Below are 23,830 nucleotides of genomic sequence, written 5' to 3' on the forward strand. Positions count from 1 at the left end.
GACATACATATTATGAAAGACTATGCATGAATTTCAATTTTTTTTGTACCGAATAAACTTATCTTTCAATTCCCTTTCCCATGAGCTTTTTGAAGCACCCTGTTAACGTTGTCAACCAACTTTCTAACATTCCCTTGAGGCAAGTCTTTTTTCAAGTATTCCCCCCTTTTTGACCTTTTTGTAGGTAATGCAAGGCAGAGTATGCATTTTTTTTTAAGATTTATTTTTATTACAAAGTCAGATATACAGAAAGGAGGAGAGACAGAGAGGAAGATCTTCTGTCCGGTGATTCACTCCCCAGGTGATTACAACGGCTGGCACTGCACCGATCCGAAGCCAGGAACCAGGAACTTTTTGCTGGTCTCCCACATGGGTGCAGCATCCCAAGGCTTTGGGCCGTCCTGGACTGCTTTCCCAGGCCACAAGCAGGGAGCTGGATGGGAAATGGTTCTGCTGGGATTAGAACTGGCATCCATATGGGATCCCAGCGCGTTCAAGGCGAGTACTTTAGCTGCTGGCCATGCCGCCCGGACCCAGGGTATGCAATGTTAAGCAGATTGCCCAGAACCCTTCACTAAGCAAGTGGTATTTCTGCGCTAGATAATTAGTGCTGCATTCCACTTTTGTTTGTCATTTTTATTTTTATTTCAAAAGATGAAGGGTTGTAAAGGTTTATCTTGCTAATTTTAGCCTGACTGAGATTCTTCCCAGTAGGATTGGGTAATGTTTTTCATACTTTGTTTTACCTGTTTTCTTAAATCTCTGCCCAAGAACTTTGCTAAGCCTATGACTTCATCAGTTTTCATGATTCAGTGTTGTGTGAGGTTAAAGGACCTGGGCCTGTGAGTTAGACACTGGCTGGAGCTGCAGCCCTGTCTCTTAACCAGCTGTGAGATGTTAACTTCTCTAAGCCTAGCTTTAAAAAAAAAGAGTGTCTGTAAAATGAGTTTTTTTTTTTTTTTTTTTTTTTTTTTTTTTTTTTTTATGTATAATCCATTTTATTGTATTGTTGTTGACAATCTTTACATAGTTAACTATAGTTGAAGGAAAATCAAGAAAGAGAAGGAAAGAAAAAAAAAAAGGTTCAGGGGGATAGGGAGGTGGGCAATGCTATTATGTCCATATTGTTTCCATCATGTATCTGAGGTAAAAGGGGATATTGAGGGAGAAGCCCCACCCGGTTTCCCGCCCACCCCAAGTCCCATATGTGGGGCATGCTCTGAGATATGTGCTCAAGTGGAGTTAATAGTTCTCCAGTTATGAGTCACTGCCAGTTTCGCTCGATGAGGTGGTCCACTGATTGATATGGTCCATCATGAAGTCTCCATTTGTCCCATATTTCGCTGCCAACATGTAGCTGAGAAAAAATGAGTTTTATAGTGCTTATCTCACCAAGTTGTTGTGGAAACAATTACAGTACTTGGACTTACACAAGTAAAGCACTTAAGACAGTGTTTGGCCAATGATAAGGCCTGAGAAGGTGGCAGAGTTACTACTTTACTTACTACCATTTGCATTCTGCTAGTTTCCAGTATCATAGTTTACTAAATTGTATAAGGGCAGGAGAAGAGATAAATCTGAAAACATACAAAATAGTTTTGTAACTGTATTGTGTGAAATATAGGAAAAGCTTAAAATACTTGTTTATATTTGGATTTTACAGTACCAAAATAATTTTATACAGGAGAAGCATATGCCACTGAAAGTAAGGAGAGAAGGTAGAAACTGCTGTAGAGAAACGCCAGGCCCAAGAACTTGAAGCCCTGGTGGTGGGTATTTGGCAATGTGTTTATCAGACAGAATTTTCAACTGTCTCATGTGAATGCTGATTAAGGAAGTCTTGACACTGTAACTAAAAAAGCATTCTCTGGAAAATTCCTGAGCTTTAGGTATTCTGAACAAAAAGAACAGATATTTGACCTCATTCATTCAGTTTGTGTGTGTGTATTTAAGATTTATTCCTTTTTTAATTAGAAAGATTTATAGAGAGGAGAGACAGAGAGAAAGATCTTCCATCTGCGAATTGATTCCTCAAGTGGCCACAACGGCTGAAGCCAAACTGATCCAAACCCAGGAGCCTTTCTCCTGGTCTCCCACAAGGGTGCAGAGTCCCATGGCTTTGGGCCATCCTCTATTGCTTTCCCAGGCTACAAGCGGGAAGCTGGAAGGGAAGAGGGACCTCCAGGATACAAACTAGCACCGATATGGGATCCTGGTTCATGCAAGGTGACGATTTTTAGCCACTAGGCTACTGCTCCAGGCCCAGTATATAATTTTTTTTAAGATTTTTTTTTTTTTTTTAATTTGAAAGGTAGATTTTACAATGAGAGAGGCTGGAGGCAATGACTGGGATCTTGGGTATGGTAGTTTACTCCGCAGATGGCCACAATGACCAGGGCTAAGCTGATGTGAGGCTGTGAATCAGGAGCTTCTTTCAGGTTTCCCATGTGGGTGCAGGGTCCCAAGGAACTGGCCTATCCTCCACTGGGTATGTGCTTTCCCAGGCCACAAGCAGAGAGCTGGATGGGATGTGGAGCAGTCAGGACATGAACTGGTGTCACAGGTGGAAGATTAGATTACCCTGTTGTACCACAGTGTACTCCCTAGAGTTTTGTTTTTTGTAAGATTTATTTATTTATTTGAAAGGTAGAGTTGCGTCCTCTGGGTCACTGCCCAAATAAATACAGCTCACCTGAGGCTGGCCTGGGCCAGGGTAAAGCCAGGAACCTAGAAATTCATCTGGGTCTCCCAAGTGTTTGAAGGGTCCCAGGTATTGGACCCATCTTGTGCTTTCCCAGGCTTAGCAGTTCCCAGGGAGCTGGATAATAAGTAATGCAGCCAGAACTTGAAGCAATGTTTATATGGGAAGTCAGCATCACAGGGGACAGCTTAGCTACCTGCACTACAAGGGTGACCCCATTCCGTAGACATTTCATCCATATTTATCACAGTTGTGTCGGTGGCTTTAGAGAATTTTTAAGTCTTTGTCTCATGTTATTCACCACTCTGAAATGAAAAATGAAACAAATGAGACTAACAGAAGATAAATGCTTTGGTTGTATAATGATAAGGTTATGTGAAAATTCAGAGACAGAAAGGAATTTTTTTTTAAAGATTTGTTTTTATTGCAAAGTCAGGTATACAGAGAGGAGGAGAGACAGAGAGGAAGATCTTCTGTCTGATAATTCATTCCCCAAGAGACTGCAATGGCTGGTGCTGCGCCGATCCGAAGCCAGGAGCCAGGAACTTCTTCCAGGTCTCCCACATGGGTGCAGGGTCCCAAGGCTTGGGCTGTCCTTGACTATATTCCCAGGCCACAAGCAGGAAGCTGGATGGGAAATGGAGCTGCTGGGATTAGAACTGGTTCCCATATGGGATCCCAGCGCGTTCAAGGCGAGTACTTTAGCTACACTATTGTGCCAGGCCCGGAAAGGAATTTAAATGTGTAGCAGTGAGACTTCTCTGAACTCGTATGTAAAAGTGTAGGTCAGATGTGGGGTGCCTTTTTTTGTCTGCCCACAGCCATTTATAAATTTATAAACATCGTTCACAAGCTGTACAAAGTTATCAACCTAAAAATCAGCCTGCTGTAAATTAATTGAATTCCAAGTCCCTCCTGTGGTTAGCAGGGCCAGACCAAATGATTTCCCGGACCTCATACAGCCTGTGGGTTGGGTGTTCCCTACCACTATGGTGGAGGATTTCATTTGGATAGCTGCTAGGGTAAACGGTGTCATGGGAAAGGTAGCCAAGGAGAGTAGTGTGGGGTGCTAGTACTAGAGATAGAACAGGGAGCTCCCCCTACAGAGTCAGTAAGACAGTGGAAAATGGAAAACAGAAGAAATCTGGAATAGAAGTGATTTGAATATGACTGCATTAGGAGCTGTTACAATGTTCAGGAGGACTTGGTAGGAGTATGTAGAAGAAAAAAAAGCGATTAAGAATGTGCCCAGGGATAAAATTGAAAAATGGGTAGATATTGTTGGGGAGGTTTTGAGAACTGTAACAGCAGTGGGACATTTTGTGGAAATCAGCAAATGATGAGTTGGCAGAGTTAATTCCAAGACAGCGAGGATTGGGCGTTTAGTTTAGCCTGGTGGTTAAGACACCTGTGTTGCTCATGTGAGTGGTTTCCAGCTGCAGACTCCAGCTTCCTGCTCATGGAGACCTTGGGAGGCAGTAATGATGGCTGCAGCGACTGGGTTGCTGCTCATCCTTGTGGAGACCTGTGCTGAGTTCCTGGCTCCTGGCTTCACTCTGGCTTCAGTTGTTGCAGGCCTCTGGGGAGTGAGCTAGCAGATGGGCACCTGTTCTGTATCTTCTCAGTGCCTGTCAAATAAGTAATAGTTTGTTTTGTTTTGTTAAGATTTATTTATTTTTATTTGAAAGGTAGATTTAAGAGAGAGAAAGGTCTTCCGTTTGCTGGTTCCCTGCCCAGATTACCACAGTGGCCAGAACTGAGCTGATCTGAAGCCGGAAGCCAGGAGTTTCTTCAGGGTCTCCCACATGGGTGCAGGGTCCCAAGGTTTGGGCTGTCCTCAGCTGCTTTTCCCGTGGCACAAACAGGGATTGGATGGGAAGTGGAGCAGCTCGGACACAAACAAGAGCCCATATGGGATCATGGTGGTTGGAAGGTGAGACTTTAGCCATTAGGCTGTCACACAGAGCCCGAACACCAGTTTTAGTTTTGAGTCCAAGCTGTTCCAGGGCTTCCACTCTAGCTTTCTGCTAATGTGCCTGAGAAAGCAAAAGATGTTTCACATGTTTGGGCCCCTGCCGTTCATGTCGGAGACCCCTGGCTCTTAATTTCAGCCTCTCCCAGCCCTTGTCATTGTGACAGTTTTGTGGGAATGAGCCAGCAAATAAAAGATCTATACTCTGCCCCCTCTCTCTTTAACTCAACCTTTCAAATAAATTTTTAAAAATCTTTTTTAAAAATAAAAGATTACTTCCCTGAGTTATCCTGGCAGTTGACAAAGGGGAATGATTTTTTTCTTTTTACCATGCTAATATAGTACAATGAGAATATAATAAGGCAAGGGGTTGGATAGTGGCTGGTGAATCTGGACCCCTTGTTAGATCCACTCAGTTTGTATCTTAATCTGATCAGCTTTTACTGTTGTATGATCTTAGCAAAATCCTGTTTTGTTGTCTAGCTCTGGCAACCAGGGGACTGCTACAGATGTCTCATTTGTATTGCCTCCTTATGTTACTCTTGGTAAGCATAATGTGTATTGACAATTCTGATGGTCTCTGTGTGTGGGTTTCCTTGCTAATAGGATTTTAGACACCAGTCTAAAAAGGACTAGCCTTGGAATTTGACAGTCATTCCTCAAATTACCTACTCTCTGTGGGCTCTGTTGAGTAAATTGGTCTCAAAGGGGCTAATGGCTCATTTTCTCTTTCTAGCTTTTTTCCAGGCATAATTAGACGTAAAAGCACATCTTCTCAAACAAACAAGCAAGCACAATTAACTTCAGTGTTTCCAAGATTTGATCCTAGACATTTTACCTGTTTAATATTCTAGTGTTGATGCATGATTCTCAGTGGAGATAACATGGATAACCTTGATATAGACTGACTTGAAAAGAGTGAATCCAGTGCATTGTAGAGGAGGCAGCCTGGATAGCCTGTACCAAGGTTAGACTCAGTGATAGGATATGAACGTCGTGTATGTTGCATTTTTCCTGGGTGGACCTTTCATGATTCAGATGATCCAGTGAGTAATGAAGATTACAGACTGCTTGTGGTCATGAGTTTTATGACAGAGTTTTCCCTCAGTCTCTCGTCTTCGCAGGCTTTCCTCAGGATGAGAAACGCCATGTCCTCCCTGGCCTTTCTGCCGAGCTCATCTTCCAGAGGGCCCATTAGTTTGTCTGATTGGCAACGGAGTAAATGGCTTCTCTTACATGCCCACTGCTTATTAGGGAATGACCCAGAGTTCATTTTAATAGTATAATGCAAACACAGTGAAAATAATATGTTAAAAAAATCAACTTTTTATGTAGCTATTTTTACTTAGCTGGATTACTTCCAGAAGGCTGATACTGTATAAGGGGAAAGTATCTCCATTGTTCTCTCTGCTTGTGCTAATTGGCACCACTAGCATGGGGAGGGCAACTGTCTTGGGAGCCCTGGATCTAAGAAGATGAAAGTTGTGTTGCTGCCTTTGTAATTCACCGTGGAACAGGAGGAGTCTGTGTGTGGTATTCCTAGGTGGCCAGAGACTTGAAGGTCTTAAGGGAGAATGATGCAGTGTCTCATGCTAGGAGACATGCGCTGTGTCATTGGGCACCTGTCATGTTGGAGAGAGGGGGATGTGGATAGGAAGGGCTGGATTAGCACGTTGGTTAGCTCAAGCCGTGAGCTTTGCTTTTTCTCTCCCTGAGATGGCTGTAGGGATGGGCTGCAGAAAACAACTAAACACATTTTCTTTTACAGCTACAGCTGTGATCCTCGGCTTTCTGTGGCATTGAAGGGACCTGATGTTTTACGTTATTGGTATGTTATAGAAAGAGTTCTTTATTATTATTTTTAAGATTTATTATTTGCTTAGTTGAAAGGCAAAGATAGAAAAGGAAAGACAGAGAGAGAGGTCTTCATTCACTGGTTCACTCTTCAAATGGCCGCAATGGCTGGAGCTAGGCTGGTGTGAACCTAGGAACTGGAGGCTTCCTCTGAGTCTCTCGGTCGAGTGCAGAATCTTAAGCACTTGTGCCATCCTCTACCGCTTTGCGTGGTGCAATAGCATGGAATGGGTGGGAGGCGGAGCAGCTAGGACTCAGGCTATTTCCCATATGTGATGCTGGCACCGCAGACGGTGACCTAGATGCACCCCATCTCTTTACTGTCTTTTTGTCAGAGTTGCTTAAGTCCTTTTCTTCCCTGACTGTTCACATTTTTCAAAGAGAGTTGGAAATACTTGTTGTGGTGCTACGTTGTGCCCTCCCAGACTTGGCAGAACTCATTCATTTGGGAATGTGCGTCAGTGCCAGGCACTGCCTCCTGTGGAATCCCATTGAGTGAGGCAGGAATCTGCCTTCAGGGACCTGGCAGTACCCAGAGGGAGGTGGTGCAGAGGACTATACCTGCTGCGGGCAGAGAAGACTCTGTGGTCCAGTGAGCAAGGGAGGGGTTGGTTTGCAAGTGGAGGGAATCGAACACGTATACTTTTCCAGCTTCTTTGAGGGCCTGGCATAAGTGGGAAGGTGGGAGAGTGGTGGGAGCATTGTGCTGTGGAGTTCACAATACAGAATAGGGTCAACAAACTTGTTCTCTAAAAGGACAGTTTGTAAATAGTTTTGGTTTCAAAGACTATCATGCAGTTTCATTACAGTTACTCAGTTCAGCCACAGTGTTGTTCAAAAACAGCTGCAGCCAGTTTGTAAACAATTGTGTATAGCTGTAGTCCACTGGAGCTTGATCTCAGAAACAGGCAGTGGGTGGGACTTACCCTGAGGACTGTGGCTGACCCTGATGTTGAAGCTTCTCCTCACCCTCTGGGTCAGTCCTGTGATTTCATCCTGACTTCCTTTGGGTTTTGAGAGATGGCTAGCCTGTGCCATCCAGAGAAGTTGCAATGGTGTGTGTTTTCTTTCATGTAGGTGGCATCACAGTGTCTGTCGTTGCATTCTTCTTCACAATTAAGTTCCTCTTTGAACTTGCCGCACGTGTAGTCAGCTTCCTCCAGAATGAGGACCGTGAGCGCCGAGGGGACCGGACCATTTATGACTACGTGCGGGGAAATTACTTGGATCCCCGGTCTTGCAAAGTCTCCTGGGATTGGAAGGACCCCTATGAGGTGGGCCACAGCATGGCCTTCCGAGTGCATGTAAGGGAATGTTTTTGTCTCCCTACCCTTTGGGATTTCTAAGTCATTTACTTTCCTCAGAACCTAGTTCAGTCCATTGGTAGTACTAGCCTGCAACGTTTACATTTTCTCTTGTTTTTTGTTTGCTTCCAGAAACTTGGGAATTGTTGATACCTGAAGAGTTACTGATTTCTCTATCCTTGCTTTACGCAGTTAGCTTTAAAGAAGTATAAAGCTTAGGGTTACTGTTTCAGACTAAAATGATTATTATTGTCAAGAATAGGGTGACTACAGTCTGGGGCCCAGACAGGGCCATCTGCTCCTTCTGTCTCTTCTCCTCCCTCCCATCTACTCTCCTCCCCTCCTCTTTTTCCCTTTCCCCTCTCCTGCTTTCTTTTCTCTTCCAAGAGATTTATGTATTTATTTGAAAAGTGGAGTTACATAGACAGGGACAGGGACACACACACACACCCAATCTGCGAGTTCACACTTCAGATAATCACAGAAGCCACGACTGGATCAGACTGTATATCAGGAGTTTCATCCAGGACTACTGCATGGGTGCAGTGGCCCAAATCATTTCTGCCTTCCCAGGCAATCAGCAAGGAGCTGAATTAGAAGTGGATCAGCCAGGATTCGAACTGATACCTATATGGGATGACAGTGTTATAGGCAGCAGCCTAAGCCACTACACCACAGTGCTGGCCCATTTTCAGTCCCTTTTTGTAGGTACCCACCCACACCTGTTCCTCATTAGTGATGATAGCTGCTTTCACACTTGATAGGTCCAAAAATATGTATTGCCTGCTACACAGACTGCCATCCTCCTTGGGACTTCTGTAGCATTGAGCCTTCCTACCTCACCTGGTACATGCCAGTGCTGTTGACTGACTTTTACCTTTCTTTAAATTTAAGTTCACATTAATAATATACTATACAGGGCTGTAAGACCAAGGAAGCAGCATTTGTGGTTCAAAAGTAGAAAACTGAAATTTTTAATTTGCTCTTTCTGAATTTTAGTTTAATGTTATATTCTGCCTGTGTCTATCGGAGCAGCTTAAGGGTTTGGAAGTCATTGGTTTCTCTTTGAGTTTCTAAGCAGGACTGTAGGAGTAGGTAGGTGCTGGGATTTCTCGGTGTGACTTCTACAAGCTACCTCCTTCCCCACCCACCCCACCCCCACAGCTACTGAAACGGAAATTGGTTCTCTGCTCCAGCCCACTAATAGGTGTGTCCATCTTCTCTCTCTCCTGCAGCTATTCTATAAGAATGGGCAGCCTTTCCCTGCACATCGGCCTGTGGGTCTGAGAGTTCACATCTCCCATGTGGAGCTAGCAGTGGAAATTCCAGTCACCCAGGAAGTCCTTCAGGAGCCCAACTCCAATGTGGTCAAGGTGGCCTTCACCGTGCGCAGGGCTGGGCGCTATGAGATCACCGTGAAGCTGGGTGGATTAAATGTAGCCTACAGTCCCTACTACAAAATTTTTCAACCTGGTAGGTTCTTTGTTCTTTTTCCTTGTTCTTTGATTTCTTTTTACCTTACTCCTTCCATCCCCTCTCCTTTCTTTCTCTTTATTTTTAAAAAGATTTGTTTTATTTAAAAGGTAGGGTTGCAGGCAGAGAGATCTTCCATCTGCTGGTTCCCTCCCCAAATGTTCATCATGGTTAGAGCTGGGCTGAGTTGAAGCCAGAAGCCAGACACTTCATTCAGCTCTTCCGCGTGTGTGCAAGGGTCCAGGTACTTTGTGCTGTTATCCAAGGGACAGTGGAGCAGCTGGGACTCAAACTGGTGTCCATAGGCGATGTCAGGATTGTAGGTGGCAGCTTACTGTGCTATGCTACATCTTCTTTCTTTAAATGTTACCTTTATTGTAATTTAATTCATATGCCATTCAATTTATTCACTTTAAAATATAGTTTATTGTTTTTTAGAATTTGTAGTTAGCCAGTTACCACCACAGTCAATTATAGAGTATTTTCAGTACTCCTAAGCCCATGATTCATTAACAGTAACTTTACGCTCAAATCTCCTTGTCTGGAAAAATCCCTCTTTTTTTTTTCCCCTCTGTGACCTAACCGCCCCTGGATGTTCCATATCAGTGCAATCAAATACATAGCTTTTTATGGCTGGCTTGATTTGTTCCATGTAATTTTTTTTTTTAAAGATTGTTTTTAATTGAAAAACATATTTATAGGAGGAGGGACAGAGAGGAAAATCTTCTATCTGCTGGTTCACTCTGCAAGTAGCCACAAAAGCCAGAGCTGAGCCGATCCAAAACCAAGAGCCAGGATCTTCTTCCGGGTCTCCCACATGGGTGCAGGGTCCCAAGGCTTTGGGTTGTTCACTACTGCTTTCCCAGGCCATAAACAGGAAGTTGGATGGGAAGTGGAACAGCTGGGACAAACCAGCACCCAGTTGGGGATTCTGGCATGTTGAAGGCAAGAATTTAGCCACTAGGCCATCATGTCTGGCCCATTTCATATAATGCTTTTCAAGTTCCTTTTTGTATTGTGCCATGAATTAGTACTTCCTTTTTATTGCCAGATGGTCCATTGTGTGTGTAGACTACCCCCTTTTAAAATACTTACTATTTTTTTTTAATTTGACAGACCCCTTTTATTTATTCTTCATTAGTTGAGAGACATGTCAATTGCTTTTATGGCTAAAAGCATATGATCATAGCATATGCTGTGATCATTGATGTACAAATTTCTGTAGACACCTGCTTTTATTTTCTTGGAGTAGAAATGCTGAGTCATTAGCCTGGGGAAAATTTTTTTAAGCATTATTTTATTTTGATAATCTTTACATAGTTGATTAGGGCACACAATGTTAAGGGCTATAAGAAAGTGGGTAAGACCATTGTCTCTACATTCTCTCTCTCTTTTTTTTTCCCCCTGTATCTGGGGTAAAGTAGGAGATAAAGGGAGAAGCCCGACTCAGCCTCCCACCCATCCCAGGGTCCAGGATGTAGGGCTTGCTGAGTTTATTGGTAGTTGTTGCCTTTTTATTGCTCAGTAGTATTCCACAGCATAGATAGATCACAGTGTGTTTTAACTGTTCATCCACTGAAGAACACCTGAATTGTTAACAGTTTTTGATTAATATGAATAAAGCTGCTGTAAACATTCATGTATGGGTTTTGTGTGAACATGCTTTCATTTTTCTTACACAAATGCCTAAGTTACAGCTCCTGAGATGAACGGAAGTTGCATGCTTAGTTGTTTTTCATTTTTTAGCGAAATCACCAAACTTTTTCCAAAACTCCTGTAACATTTTACATATCTGCCAGCAATGTGTGAACAATCTAATTCCTTCACGTGCTTGCCAGCATTTAATGTAGTCATGGTTTTTTGTTTCAACCATTCTGAGCAGAGTGTAATGGCATCTCATTATGGTTTTTATTTGCATTTCCCTAAAGGTTAATGATATTGAACATCTTTTCATGTGCTTGCCATCAGTGTGTCCTCTTTGTGGAATTGTCTCTTTTTCTTTTGCCCATTTTCTAATTTACATTTTTTTGTTGTTGTTGAGCATTGAGAGTTCTTTATAGATTCTTCCTACCAGTGTTGGGAATCTCTTCTTCCAGGCAGTAGCTTAACTTTTTCATCTTCATAACAGACTTTTTTTTTTAATAATCTTACTTTGTTGATTCAGGTACAAAGGGGTCAAGGGCTACAGGAAAGTGGGTAATACCATTGTTGCCACACTGATATCATCACTTTTTTTCCCTGTGTCTGGGGTCAGGAGAGAAGCAAAGGGAGAAGCCCCACGCAGCCTCCCACCAGTCCCAGGTCCACTCCAAAGGTCCTGCTCAAGCATTTGAGCTTTGAGAGTTCTTTATAGATTCTTCATACCAGTGTTTTCTCAGAAATGCAGCTTGGAAATATTTTCTTCCAGTCAGTAGCTTAACTTTTTCATCTTCATAACAGGCTTTCATAGAGTGAAAGTTTTTGGCTTTGAGGGAAGTGCAGTTTATCCAGTTTTTCTTTTTTTTTTTTTTTTAAAGATTTACTTATTTTTTATTACAAAGTCAGATATACAGAGAGGAGGAGAGACAGTGAGGAAGATCTTCTGTCCGATGATTCACTCCCTAAGTGACCGCAACGGCTGGTGCTGCGCCGATCCGAAGCCAGGAACCAGGAACCTCTTCCAGGTCTCCCACGCGGGTGCAGGGTCCCAGTGCATTGGGCCATCCTCAACTGCTTTCCCAGGCCACAAGCAGGGAGCTGGATGGGAAGCGGAGCTGCCGGGATTAGAACCGGCGCCCATATGGGATCCCGGTGCGTTCAAGGCGAGGACTTTAGCCGCTAGGCCACGCCACCGGGCCCTATCCAGTTTTTCTTTCATGGTCATATTTTTAGCATCTAAGAACTCTGGTCCCAGATCCTGATGATTTTCTCTTTTTTTTTTTCTAAGAAAAAAAGTTTTATAATTTTATATGTAAGGTCATCACATACTTGCAGTTGATTAATTTTTTTAAAGATGTATTTTTATTGGAGAGGTAGATTTACAGAGAGTGGAGAGACAGAAAGTTCTATCTTCTGTTGCTTGTTCAATCCCCTAATGGCCACAACAGCCAGAGCTGAGCTGATCTGAAGCCAGGAACCTCTTATGGTTCTCTCACATGGATGCAGATACCCAAGGGCTTGGACCTTCCTTCACTGTTTTCCCAGGACACAAGCAGGGAGCTGGATGGGAAGAGGGGCAATGGGACATGAACTGGTGTCCATATGGGATCCCAGTGCTTTAAGGTGAGGACTTTAGCCACTAGGCCACCGCGCCAGGCCCAATATATATAAATCTTAGAAAAAAGAGAGAGAGAATTAACATCTTCTTTGGGTTGGATAGTCCTATTCATAAACATGATTCATCTGTTAGTTTTTGTTTTTTGTTTCTTTGAGCAGCATTTTGTAATTTTCAGCAGATTTAGTCTTGTTGGAGTTTTGTTAGATTTGCACCTTGAGTACTTTATAGGTTTCTTTTGGCAAGTGGAGTTTGTGTGTGTGGTTTTCTTTTTCCAGCAATTTTTTTTAAGGCCCGCTTTATTCCTATGTTCCCAGTGATGACTGGGTGCACTCTCACTTTCAGTTCTGTTTCACCTAGGTTTTTTATTTTTCTTAGTACTTGTTTTTGCTATGAATTTGTAGAAACAAGTTCCCAAAATTCATTTGAATTAATGTCTGTTTTCTTTCTATTTCCCTCTGTAGTATCATTAATTCCCAGGGACTTGGGAGGCTATACATCTCTGTAGACTCCCTAAGGAAAATTTTTGCCCGAAAGAGTACCTCAGTAAATGTTGAATTCCAGTGTATTTGTTCCAGGAATGGTGGTTCCTTCCAAGACCAAAATTGTGTGCCATTTTTCTACTCTTGTATTGACCTGTGGGGAACCACACACCCTTCAGATAGTGCCCCGAGATGAGTATGATAACCCGACCAACAATTCCACATGCTTGAGAGATGAGCACAATTACAGTCTGTCCATTCATGAGGTGAGTGATACTCCGTCTTTCTCTGTGTTCCGGGAGACCAGGCTCTGTTCTCTGTAGTTCTCAGGCCGTCTCTTCACTTCCACCTCTGGTTCCTTTTCCATGACTTTTGTGGCATCATGTCTTCTTTTGACATTGCCTATCTTTTTAATGTTTTTGAGACTTAAATCAAATCCTAGATGGGTAAGCTTTTGTGTTTTGTAGATATGGGAAATGATATATCTAAAGTACTGCCTTCTGTGCTTCCTGTAGCTTGGCCCTCAAGAAGAAGAGAATACCGATGTCTTGTTTGACAAGTCAGTGACATCCAACAGACAGACTTGCCAGGTGTTCTTGCGACTCACCCTACATTCTCGTGGCTGCTTCCATGCCTGTATTTCATACCAAAATCAACCAATCAATAATGGCGAATTTGACATTATCGTCCTAAGTGGTGAGATGAAAGAAATGGTGTGATTTAGTCCTATTGTTTGACCACTTCTTTGCATGTCTGCGGTCTTGTGACTGGCCTCCCAGGCATGTGATGTTTGAAACACAGTTAGCTTCATGTCTTGTGGACTAAGCATAGGTCTAGTATTTAGGCCATTTTCTCCTTGATTTCCTCCTGAACCCTTGTTTTCTTCTCATTGTGCTTCAGAGAATGAGAAGAACATTGTTGAACGCAATGTGTCCACTTCAGGCGTGAGCATCTACTTTGAAGCATATCTGTACAATGCAGCCAACTGCACCAGCGCACCATGGCACCTACCACCCATGCACATGAACTCTTCCCAGCGCCGGCCTTCCACCGCTGTTGAGGAGGAAGATGAAGACTCACCCTCTGAATGCCACACCCCTGAGAAGGTGAAGAAACCGAAGAAGGTGTACTGCTATGTGTCACCAAAGGTTGGAACCCCCACTCTGCTATAAACCCCTCCTGCCTGAGCCTGCATGCAGTTGATCCTGGGTGGTAGGAACCAAAGCATGACGGTCTGAGGATCAGTAGGGCAAAACTGCTGACTCATAAGATCTCTGGGAAACAAAGGCTTGTTAGAGTCAAGTTCAGATTGGGCCACCCCTGCTGCTGTAGATGCTTGGTTTGGACTAAACTGACTCTGTCTTGAGATTCATGGGTTCTGGTACTTCAAGCACCTTTGATGGCTTCTGGGAAGAGTCATGGCTCTCAGTATTATTTAAAAAACAAAACAAAATGCTACTTGAGCCGTTAGAAATTTCTCCCTAGTATAAAAATCACTGTTGGCTGTTTGTGCTGTGTAGAAACAATTTGATCTTTCATTCTGTGTTCTGTGAAAACCACAGTAAATAGAGGTCATTTGTCAGGCTACAAGATAGTAATACAGAAATGTTGGCAGAGACAAGAAGGTGAACTTCCCAAGCCCCTGAGCTTAGAGGTGCTTTGTTTTAAACAGTTTCTTTGGATATTTGTATTTGGATATTTGTATTTTTTTGTTCATTCATCCCTCATAAAAATGAGTGTTTTGAAACACCTTGTTATATATTTTCAATCTCATAACCAGAACTGAGTTCAAGTTCTGTTAAATTTCAGAACACTGTGCTTTACACCACTTTTTATTTTAAAATCTAGTGTTAATTTGGGCTGACATTGAGAGTGAATAAATGACACAAGATGGGCTCTGGATTGATCACTGTTCAAGTTGGTGATGGGTTTACTCTGTTCCCTCTTCTGTCTCATGTGTCATATGTGTTGGAATTTTCTTTGATGAAACAGTTTTTTTAAGATATCTATTTATTTCTGTTGCAAAGTCGTATGTGCAGAGGAGGAGAAGAGACAAAGACCCTTGTCCAGTGACTTACCCCAAGTGGCCACAATGGCTGGAGCTGAGCCTACCAGGAGCCAGGAGCTTCCCCTGGGTCTCCCATGTGGGTGCAGGGTCCCAAGGCCCTGGACCGTCCCCAACTGCCTTCACAGGCCACAAGCAGGGAGCTGGATGGGAAACAGTGCCACGGGGACCAGAACCAGTGCCCATATGGGATCCCACCGCACTCAAGGCGAGAATCCCACCCGCTAGGTCATTGCGCCGGGTGTGATGAAACAATTTTTTAAACTGAACACACACAAAAAATACCTCACATGTTACACATGGTCCCATTGCAGTTGATTTCAGCCCTCCCAGCCCTCCCAGGGCTTCCTACCTTCACAACTCCTTGGTGCCATTCACATCTGGATAAAACCCTAGGCTATAGGTTTTCCCTGGCCATTGGCTTGGAGGAAGTAATTCTGAGCAATACTGGGCCAGGCAGGAAGAAATTTTGATTATATCCAAATGGAATGTTTTCACAAGAAGGCCTGATCTCAGATATTTAGAAATTGTATTGAGTGTTAAGATTATAAATTATCTCTAGATGGGATTGCCTTGCCTTTCTAAAGATATAGTTGATGTAGTAATTTGATATTAGTACTAACTGCGTTATCCTTTTTGTCTATGGAGGAATCACGTTGTCCTGAGAGATGAAGAGATTCTGCTCTTTTAGTTACAGTACCTAAAGAAAAGCTTTCTGTTTATCATTCACTTGGTTTTCTGGTGTGTTGACTCTCCAGCAATTCTCAGTAAAGGAGTTCTACCTGAAAATCATTCCGTGGCGCCTCTACACCTTCCGGGTGTGCCCAGGAACAAAGGTGAGTTGGCTGGCAGTTCTAGTTTGGGTTCTGTAGGTTTCCGCTCTGCAGTGTTCCACCTTTTCTTTTTCCCAGAGGGCTTTAGATGATTCTGGAAGTTCTCACTGCAGACACAGGATGAAAGATGTATGAATTCTGGAAGGGTGTGTGCCTGCAGAGATGGAAATTAATAGCAACCCAATACTTCAGCAGTTATCTTTGTCTGCAAGACTGGGTTCCCAGAGAAGGTGTTGCTATCTTGGGTCCCAGCCTGGTCTCCTAGCATACTGATACTAACTTTTAAAAGCAGCATTCTCTCACTGGGGTGGGTACTTCCTGATATTTTGTGTTTTCTTACTTTCCCTCATCTCATGTTTTGGAATCCGTAGTGTTGCCTGTGATCATTTCTAAGTGCAATCCCTGCAACTCGAATATTTTGACATAAAATTTGAATTATAGAGCTCTGGGTGTAAAACGAGATGTATTCCTAGTGCTTGGAGGACAAAGCTTGACTCATTCTTTTGGCTGATGGAGAGTCTTCTGCTGGGATTGATAGGCTTTTTTCCTTTATTGCTAGTTTTCATACCTTGGCCCTGACCCTATTCATAAGCTCCTCACACTGGTGGTAGATGATGGCATCCAGCCCCCTGTGGAGCTCAGCTGTAAGGAGAGAAACATCCTGGCAGCCACTTTCATCCGCTCCCTCCACAAGAACATAGGTAAGGTTGCATGTTGGGCTGGGATGCTGGGAAGCAAAGCTGCCAGCTCAGTTCCCCTGGGGACCTGGAAGAGAGGTGGTGACAGTGACAGATTGTGCTGCTCCTCAGGAGGCTCTGAGACGTTTCAGGACAAGGTGAACTTCTTCCAGCGAGAGCTTCGACAAGTCCACCTGAAAAGGCCACATTCCAGAGTCACCCTGAAGGTCAGCAGACACGCCTTGTTGGAGTCGGTGAGTAAAGTCTCCTGCCTGGCAGCCAGCTAAAAACTTGAGTCTTTGGTTCTATTTTGCAGGTTTTCTTATCGAACCTAAGCCTTTCTCTTTACATATGCCTGTAAATAACTGTTCTTTTCTGTGCATGATTGGGGAGAGATGTTTTAGGTGTGTAACTCGGGGGTGACTAGCTGACATATTGGCTTGCCAGTTTACACTGAACTTGTTCCTGAATGTTCTCCTGGAACTCCAGTGTAGGGAGGTGCAAGGTATGGTTCCAAGAGAAAGCTCTTGCTGTTCTGTCCCTGGAATAGAAGATCTCTTTTTAGAGGTAAAGGAAGTGGATTTTTTTGTTTCTTGGGTCTAATGGAAAAGGAAACACCTGACACTTGTGTGTCTCCACTGCATAGTTCTGGGAGTGGTCACCTATTATTCTCCAAACATGAGAAGGCTTGGCTTGGTCCCTTGTCCAAAAAATGTTTATGAGGTTTGGCTCTTGTAGGTGTGACTGAAAATCCTCTCTCTCAGCCACACCTTGTGTGGCATGGCTGCTTGTCTGAATCCTGCCAGGATAAAGGCATCTAGTGGTTTTTTTGAAAACTGAGACTACCAGGGCTGGCATTGAGGCATAGGGTTTTAGCCTCCACCTGTGAGGCCTGCATCCCATATTGGCACTGATTCGAGACCTGCTATTCTATTTTCCATCTAGTTCCCTGCAGGTGGTCCTGGGAAAACAGCAGCAGATGACCCAAGTGCTTGGGTCCCTGTACCCCTGGGTTAGCTCTGGAAGCAACTCCGGGCTGCTGGTTTCAGCCTGGCCCAGCCCTGGCTGTTACAGCCATTTGGGGAGAGAACCAGCAGATGGAAAATTTCTGTGTTTGTGTGAATGTATGTATTTGTATCTTTCTGTCTTTAACTCTGCACTTCAAATAAACAAAAATCTTTATTTTTTATTTTTATTTTTATTGAAAAGACATATATACAGATAGAAGGAGGGGCAAAGAGAAAGATTTTCCATCTGCTGGTGCATTCCCCAAGTGACCACAACGACTGGTGCTTCACCGATCCGAAGCCAGGAGCTTCTTCTGGGTCTCCCACGTGGGTGCAGGGTTCCAAGGATTTGGGCCATACTCCTCTGCTTTTCCAGGCCACAAGCAAGGAGCTGAAAGGGAAGCGGGGCTGCTGGGATAAAAACTGGCACCCATATGGGATCCCAGTATGTGAGGCGAGGACTTTAGTCACTAGGCTCTTGTACCGGGCCCAACAAAAATCTTTTTTAAAAAGAGAAGAAAACTGGATCTCTTTGGTTCTTACGCTTACAGCTTATTGAGCAGAGTCCTTTTTTTAAAGATTTATTTATTTTTATTGGAAAGGCAGATGATACAGAAAGGAGAGACAGAGAAGATCTTCTGCCCAGTGATTCACTCCCCAAGTGGCCGCAACGGCCGGTGCTGTGCCAATCTGAAGCTAGGAGCCAGGAACTTCCTCTAGGTCTCCCACGTGGGTGCAGGGTCCCAAGGCCTTGGGCCGTCCTTGACTGCTTTCCTAGGCCACAAGCAGGGAGCTGGATGGGAAGTGGAGCTGCTGGGATTAGAACCAGTGTTGACATGGGATTCTGGCTTGTTCAGTGCGAGGACTTTAGCCACTAGGCCACGCCGCCAGGCCCGAGTCTTTTTATTTGTTTATTTTTAAAACTTTTTGTGCAAGAGTTTCTTGCTAATGAGAACTGCTTAAAGAAAAATAAGAGTGGACGTTTGGTTAAGGTGTTGCTTGGGTCACCCACATCTTTTTTTTTTTTTTTAAGATTTATTTATTTTTATTACAAAGTCAGATATACAGAGAGGAGAGACAGAGAGGAAGATCCTCCGTCCAATGATTCATTCACCAAGTGACCGCAACGGCCGGTGCGCGCTGATCCGAAGCCGGGAACCAGGAACCTCTTCCGGGACTCCCACGTGGGTACAGGGCCCCAAGGCTTTGGGCCGTCCTCGACTGCTTTCCCAGGCCACAAGCAGGGAGCTGGATGGGAAGCGGAGCTGCCGGGCTTAGAACTGACGCCCACATGGGATCCTGGCGCGTTCAAGGCGAGGACTTTAGCCGCTAGGCCATGCCGCCGGGCCCCACATCTTTATTTATTTATTTTTTTTAAGATTTATTATTGTTTTTATTGAAAAGTCAGATATACAGAGAGGAGGAGAAACAGAGAAGAAGATCTTTGTTCGTTGTTTCACTCCCCAGGTAGCCACACCGGCCAGAGCCGAGCCAGTCTGAAGCCAGGAACCTGTAGCCTCTTCTGGGTCTCCTGTGTGGGGTACAGGGTCCCAAGGCCTGGGGTTGTCCTCAACTGCTTTCCCAGGCCACAAGCAGGGAGCTGCAAGGGAAGCAGGGCTGCAGGGGTTAGAACCGTCGCCCATATGGGATCCCAGCATGTGCAAGGTGAGGACCTTAGCTCCTAGGTTACCGCACTGGGCCCAACCACATCTTACTTCGTAGTGCCTGAGTTCATAGCCTGCCTTTTCTCCTAGTTCTAGCTTCTTGTCAGTGACCACCTTGGAAGGCGGTGGGTGAGGACTCCACTGGTTGGATCCCTGCCACCGAAGTAGAGAAGCTAAATCGAGTTTCAGGAAACTGGCTTTGGCCTAGCCCATCTCTGGCTAATAAAAATATTTGAGAAATGAACTGGCAGATGAGAAATCCCTGTCTCCCTTTCAAGTAAATAAAAAAACTGGAAAAAAAAAATATCAATTTCAACTTTATAACAAAGTGATGGTATAAAGATAATTTCTTGAAGCTCTACATTTCTTCTTGGAATGTGTACATTTTATTTTACTTTTAAAGACATCTTTATTTTTTTGAAAGCCAGAGTTAGAGGAAAGAGATTTTCCATTCACTGGTTCACTCCTCAAATGGCTGCAGCCATTGGGACTGGACCAGGCCAAAGCCAAGAACCTAACACTCCATGTGGGTCTCTCACCTGAGTGGCAGGGGCCCTAGCACTTTAACTGTTTCTGCTTTCCACATACATTATCAGCGAGCTGGTTCAAAAGTGAAATGTCTGGGACTCAAATGCATACTCATACAGGATACCAGCGCTGCAGGTGGCAGCTCATCTTGCTGTACCACAGCATCAGCCCCTTGGTATATGCAAGTTTAAGCACATGATGGTGTTACATTGATTGTTGAGGAATATGTCTTTTCCAAGTAGCATTGGCTTGCTTAACAGACAGTGGCAGTGCTGTCTTGTTTTTGTGTGTAGCACTCAAGGAAGGCCAGTGTTCTCATGGTTGCTTTTTTTTTTTTCACTATGCTTAGTCTCTGAAAGCCACTAGAAACTTCTCCATCTCAGACTGGAGCAAGAACTTTGAAGTGGTTTTCCAGGATGAAGAAGGTCAGTTTTGAAATTTCATAGTTTTTTTTATTAAACTCTGATCCCTTTTCCTATCTTCCTGTCTCTCCACACACTCAGAAAAAAGCAACCCCCTCCTCGCCATCCTCTTTAAAAATCATGTTTTTCCCAAGGGAGAAAGAGATCATGCATCAAGAAAAACACAGGGTGGTTGGTGTTTAGCAGCTACACAGCCTGGTGGAGCTGGTTAAGCACAGGCTGGACAGGAGAGCTCTTAAGGTTTGTCCCAGAAGGGACCTTTGCAGAACCAAGAAAAATTTCAATATGCTTGCATTTCTGGTTTTCTGTGTTTCTAAACTTGGAACATTGGTTTAGTGATCAGAATCTCTAATCCTACATAGAGGGTTGGGATTTCCAAAAGTGTACGTCATTTAATTGAGTTGGCAATGGTGAAAGAAAGGTGGTGGAATGGATTGAATGAAGGCAATATCGGATGATGACTAATAGAAGCAAAGTGGTAAGAGTCCCTTTTTATTGTCATTATACTTTTCAGCTCTGGACTGGGGAGGACCTCGCCGGGAATGGTTTGAACTGATCTGCAAAGCATTGTTTGATACCACCAGTCAGCTCTTCACCCGATTCAGTGACAACAACCAAGCATTAGTGAGTTTGTGACTGCCCCATGTGGGGAAGGGGTGGTGGAGAGAGGTGGAAATTGTGGGTTATGTTATAATGGATATCCAACAAGGGTTTGAAGTTTGGAAACTTCCCCTGGAGTCTTGACAACCCTCAAGTCTATTCAAGTGTGAACCATTCAAATCACATTCCTCCTGCTTAGAATCACTGTTTCATCTCTAAAATAAGAGAAAATGCAGACAGGTGAATGTTTGACTAGAAAGTATTAGTGCAATTAATTTTTATTGTAATAATTAAGCTACTTCCTCAAGACATACATGAAGTAACTGGCATCTGCATTAGATCCTTGACGAGGTAGGAGTGTTAGGAGTGGAAAGATAGACTTTATACTTTATCTGAAAGATATTCTAGGGCCCAGCTCAGTAGTGTAGTGGTTAAAGTCCTTTCCTTGAACGCGCCAAGATCCCATATGGGTGCTGGTTCTTATCCCTGCAGCCCCGCTTCCCATCCCGCTCCCTGCTTGTGGCCTGGGAAAGCAGTCGAAGATGGCCCAAAGCCTTGGGGCCCTACACCCACATGGGAGACCTGGAAGAGCTCCTGGCTCCTGACTTTGGATTGGCTCAGCTCCAGCTGTTGCAGCCACTTGGGGAGTGAACCATTGGATGGAAGACCTTCCTCTCTGTCTCTCCTCTTCTATGTGTATCTGCTTTTCTAATAAAAATAAATAAATGTTTAATTTTAAAAAAAGACATTCTAGTTTACGGAAAAGGCATCACATCTATACTTGGCTGACAACCACAAGCTTAATACAAGATTTCTTCAGCTTCTGAGTCAGTCAGCCTGTCTGTCTATCTTCCCCCAGCCCTTTGATTTATTGATTTGAAAGGCAGATTTACAGAGAAGGAGAGACAGATCTTCTGTCTGCTTATTCACTCCCCAAATAGCTGCAGTGGTTGAAGCTGGACTGGTCCAAAGCCAGGAGACTAAAGTTTGTTTCAGGTCTCACATGTGGGTGTAGGGGCCCAAGAATTTGGACAATCCTGCACTGCATTTCCAAGCACATTAGCTAGGAGCTGAATTGGAAGTAGAGCAGACGGGATTTGAACTGGTACCCTTATAAGATGCCAGCATTGCAGGCAAAGACTTAGCAGGCCATGATGCTGGCCCCTATTTTCACTCTTTATCCTTTGGTCCCTTTGAGGTATTCAGTGGTGGCTACCTATAAAGAATTTTGTCATTTGGATGGACTTTGTGTTCCTTCACATTGAAATTTTTGTTCCCTTGGCATAGAATTAAGGATGAAGGATCTTTCCAGAACTAGGCTTGAAGATAAAAGGCCCACAGCCTTTCAAAAGGTCTCTTTGACAGGTGCATCCCAACCCTAACCGCCCTGCTCATCTGCGCCTAAAGATGTATGAGTTTGCAGGGCGACTGGTTGGCAAGTGTCTCTATGAGTCCTCTCTCGGAGGAGCCTACAAGCAGTTGGTCCGAGCCCGCTTCACTCGATCCTTCCTGGCCCAAATCATAGGACTGCGTATGCATTACAAGGTAACATCCTGGACGTGTGTTTTCTGCTGAGGCTCCCTGATTATTTTTAATCTCTTCACTTGAGCTAATTACTGTGAAGGTCAAAAGATAAGTGTTGACAAGTTCCATTTCTGGGCAAGAGTATTCATGTTCTGTGTCTTTCTGTCCTCTCAGTACTTTGAAACAGATGACCCAGAATTCTACAAATCCAAAGTCTGTTTTATCCTCAACAATGATATGAGTGAGATGGAGCTGGTCTTCGCGGAAGAGAAATATAACAAGTCAGGCCAGTTGGAAAAGGTGAGGAGAGCAAAGCCTGTGAGCCCTGTGTTCCCCAGGTCCCTCCAGGGAAGTGATAGAAATGTGGCCCACCTGTCCTGGCAATTAATACCCAAAGGTGGCTAATGTGACATGACAAAATAACTGAATTTACAACTTATCCTATTTTACTTATTTTGTCTTGTTTTTCATATGAAAAGGCAAAGAGAGAGGTCAGTCTTTTTTTTTTTTTTTTTAAAGATTTATTTTTATCACAAAGTCAGATATACAGAGAGGAGAGACAGAGAGGAAGATCCTCCATCCAATGATTCATTCCCCAAGTGAGCGCGACGGCTGGTGCTGTGCCAGTCTGAAGCTGGGAGCCAGGAACCTCCTCCGGGTCTCCCACGTGGGTGCAGGGCCCCAAGGCTTTGGGCCGTGCTCGACTGCCTTCCCAGGCCACAAGCAGGGAGCGGGATGGGAAGTGGAGCTGCTGGGATTAGAACTGGCACCCATATGGGATCCTGGCGCGTTCAAGGCGAGGACTTTAGCCACTAGGCCATGCCGCCGTGCCCGAGGTCAGTCTTCTATATGTTCATTTCTCAAATACCTGAAAGAGCCAGGGGCTGGGCCAGGCTGAAGGCAAGAGCCAGGAACTCAATCTGGGTCTCCTTCATGGGGCCCAAGTACTTAAACCATCACTTCCTGCCTGCTGGCATGTTTGTTAGCAGAGAAGTTAGAATACAAGTGGAGTGGGATGCTGACTCAGATACTCTTCTTACGATATGGAATGTGGGTGTCCCCAACTGTGACTTAATCTTTGTACCAAATGTCTGGCCCTTTTTAAATTAATTTGATAACTTTACTTGTCTAGTGGTTGCCATACATACTGAACAGTGTAATTTTAGCATCTCACATTCCAGTCTTTGATGACCTGAGTGGGAACAGAAAACACATGCCCATCTATCCTGCCATTCCTACTTCCCAGTGAGAAAAGAATTGAGCCATAATAAAGCATCACTGCACAGGCAAGACTTAGAAGCATTGCATTGTTGATGCAGAAGCTTCCTGTTTTGGTACAGTGCCTGTGTAAATTAAATCTGCATGAGAAGTTATTGGCCACTGGTTTTTCTGGGGCAGATGTGCTTCTGTTTAACTTGTGGGATAGACAATAACAAACTATAATGATGAGGTAGATTTGCAAGAATGCATG

The 23,830-nt window shown here is 44.0% G+C and overlaps 1 protein-coding gene across 2 annotated transcripts in view; it reads left to right on the forward strand.

Annotated features, from left to right (window-relative positions):
* Positions 1 to 23,830, forward strand: part of AREL1 (apoptosis resistant E3 ubiquitin protein ligase 1) — a 42,284-nt gene that overhangs the window by 13,799 nt on the left and 4,655 nt on the right. Inside the window, exons 3-15 of one of the 2 annotated variants that reach the window (XM_004584396.2) lie at positions 6,442 to 6,501; positions 7,605 to 7,831; positions 9,067 to 9,304; positions 13,136 to 13,305; positions 13,555 to 13,735; positions 13,940 to 14,187; positions 15,863 to 15,940; positions 16,497 to 16,638; positions 16,747 to 16,868; positions 20,163 to 20,238; positions 20,750 to 20,859; positions 22,201 to 22,380; positions 22,534 to 22,659. In XM_004584396.2, the coding sequence (XP_004584453.2) occupies positions 6,486 to 6,501; positions 7,605 to 7,831; positions 9,067 to 9,304; positions 13,136 to 13,305; positions 13,555 to 13,735; positions 13,940 to 14,187; positions 15,863 to 15,940; positions 16,497 to 16,638; positions 16,747 to 16,868; positions 20,163 to 20,238; positions 20,750 to 20,859; positions 22,201 to 22,380; positions 22,534 to 22,659 (1,914 nt within the window). In that variant the 5' untranslated portion in view covers positions 6,442 to 6,485. The remainder of the gene's footprint in view (positions 1 to 6,441; positions 6,502 to 7,604; positions 7,832 to 9,066; positions 9,305 to 13,135; positions 13,306 to 13,554; positions 13,736 to 13,939; positions 14,188 to 15,862; positions 15,941 to 16,496; positions 16,639 to 16,746; positions 16,869 to 20,162; positions 20,239 to 20,749; positions 20,860 to 22,200; positions 22,381 to 22,533; positions 22,660 to 23,830) is intronic. The other variant, XM_058655622.1, reaches the window with a different exon arrangement.

Source organism: Ochotona princeps, chromosome 26, assembly GCF_030435755.1.
Source record: "Ochotona princeps isolate mOchPri1 chromosome 26, mOchPri1.hap1, whole genome shotgun sequence".
NCBI classification, from domain to species: Eukaryota; Metazoa; Chordata; class Mammalia; order Lagomorpha; family Ochotonidae; genus Ochotona; species Ochotona princeps.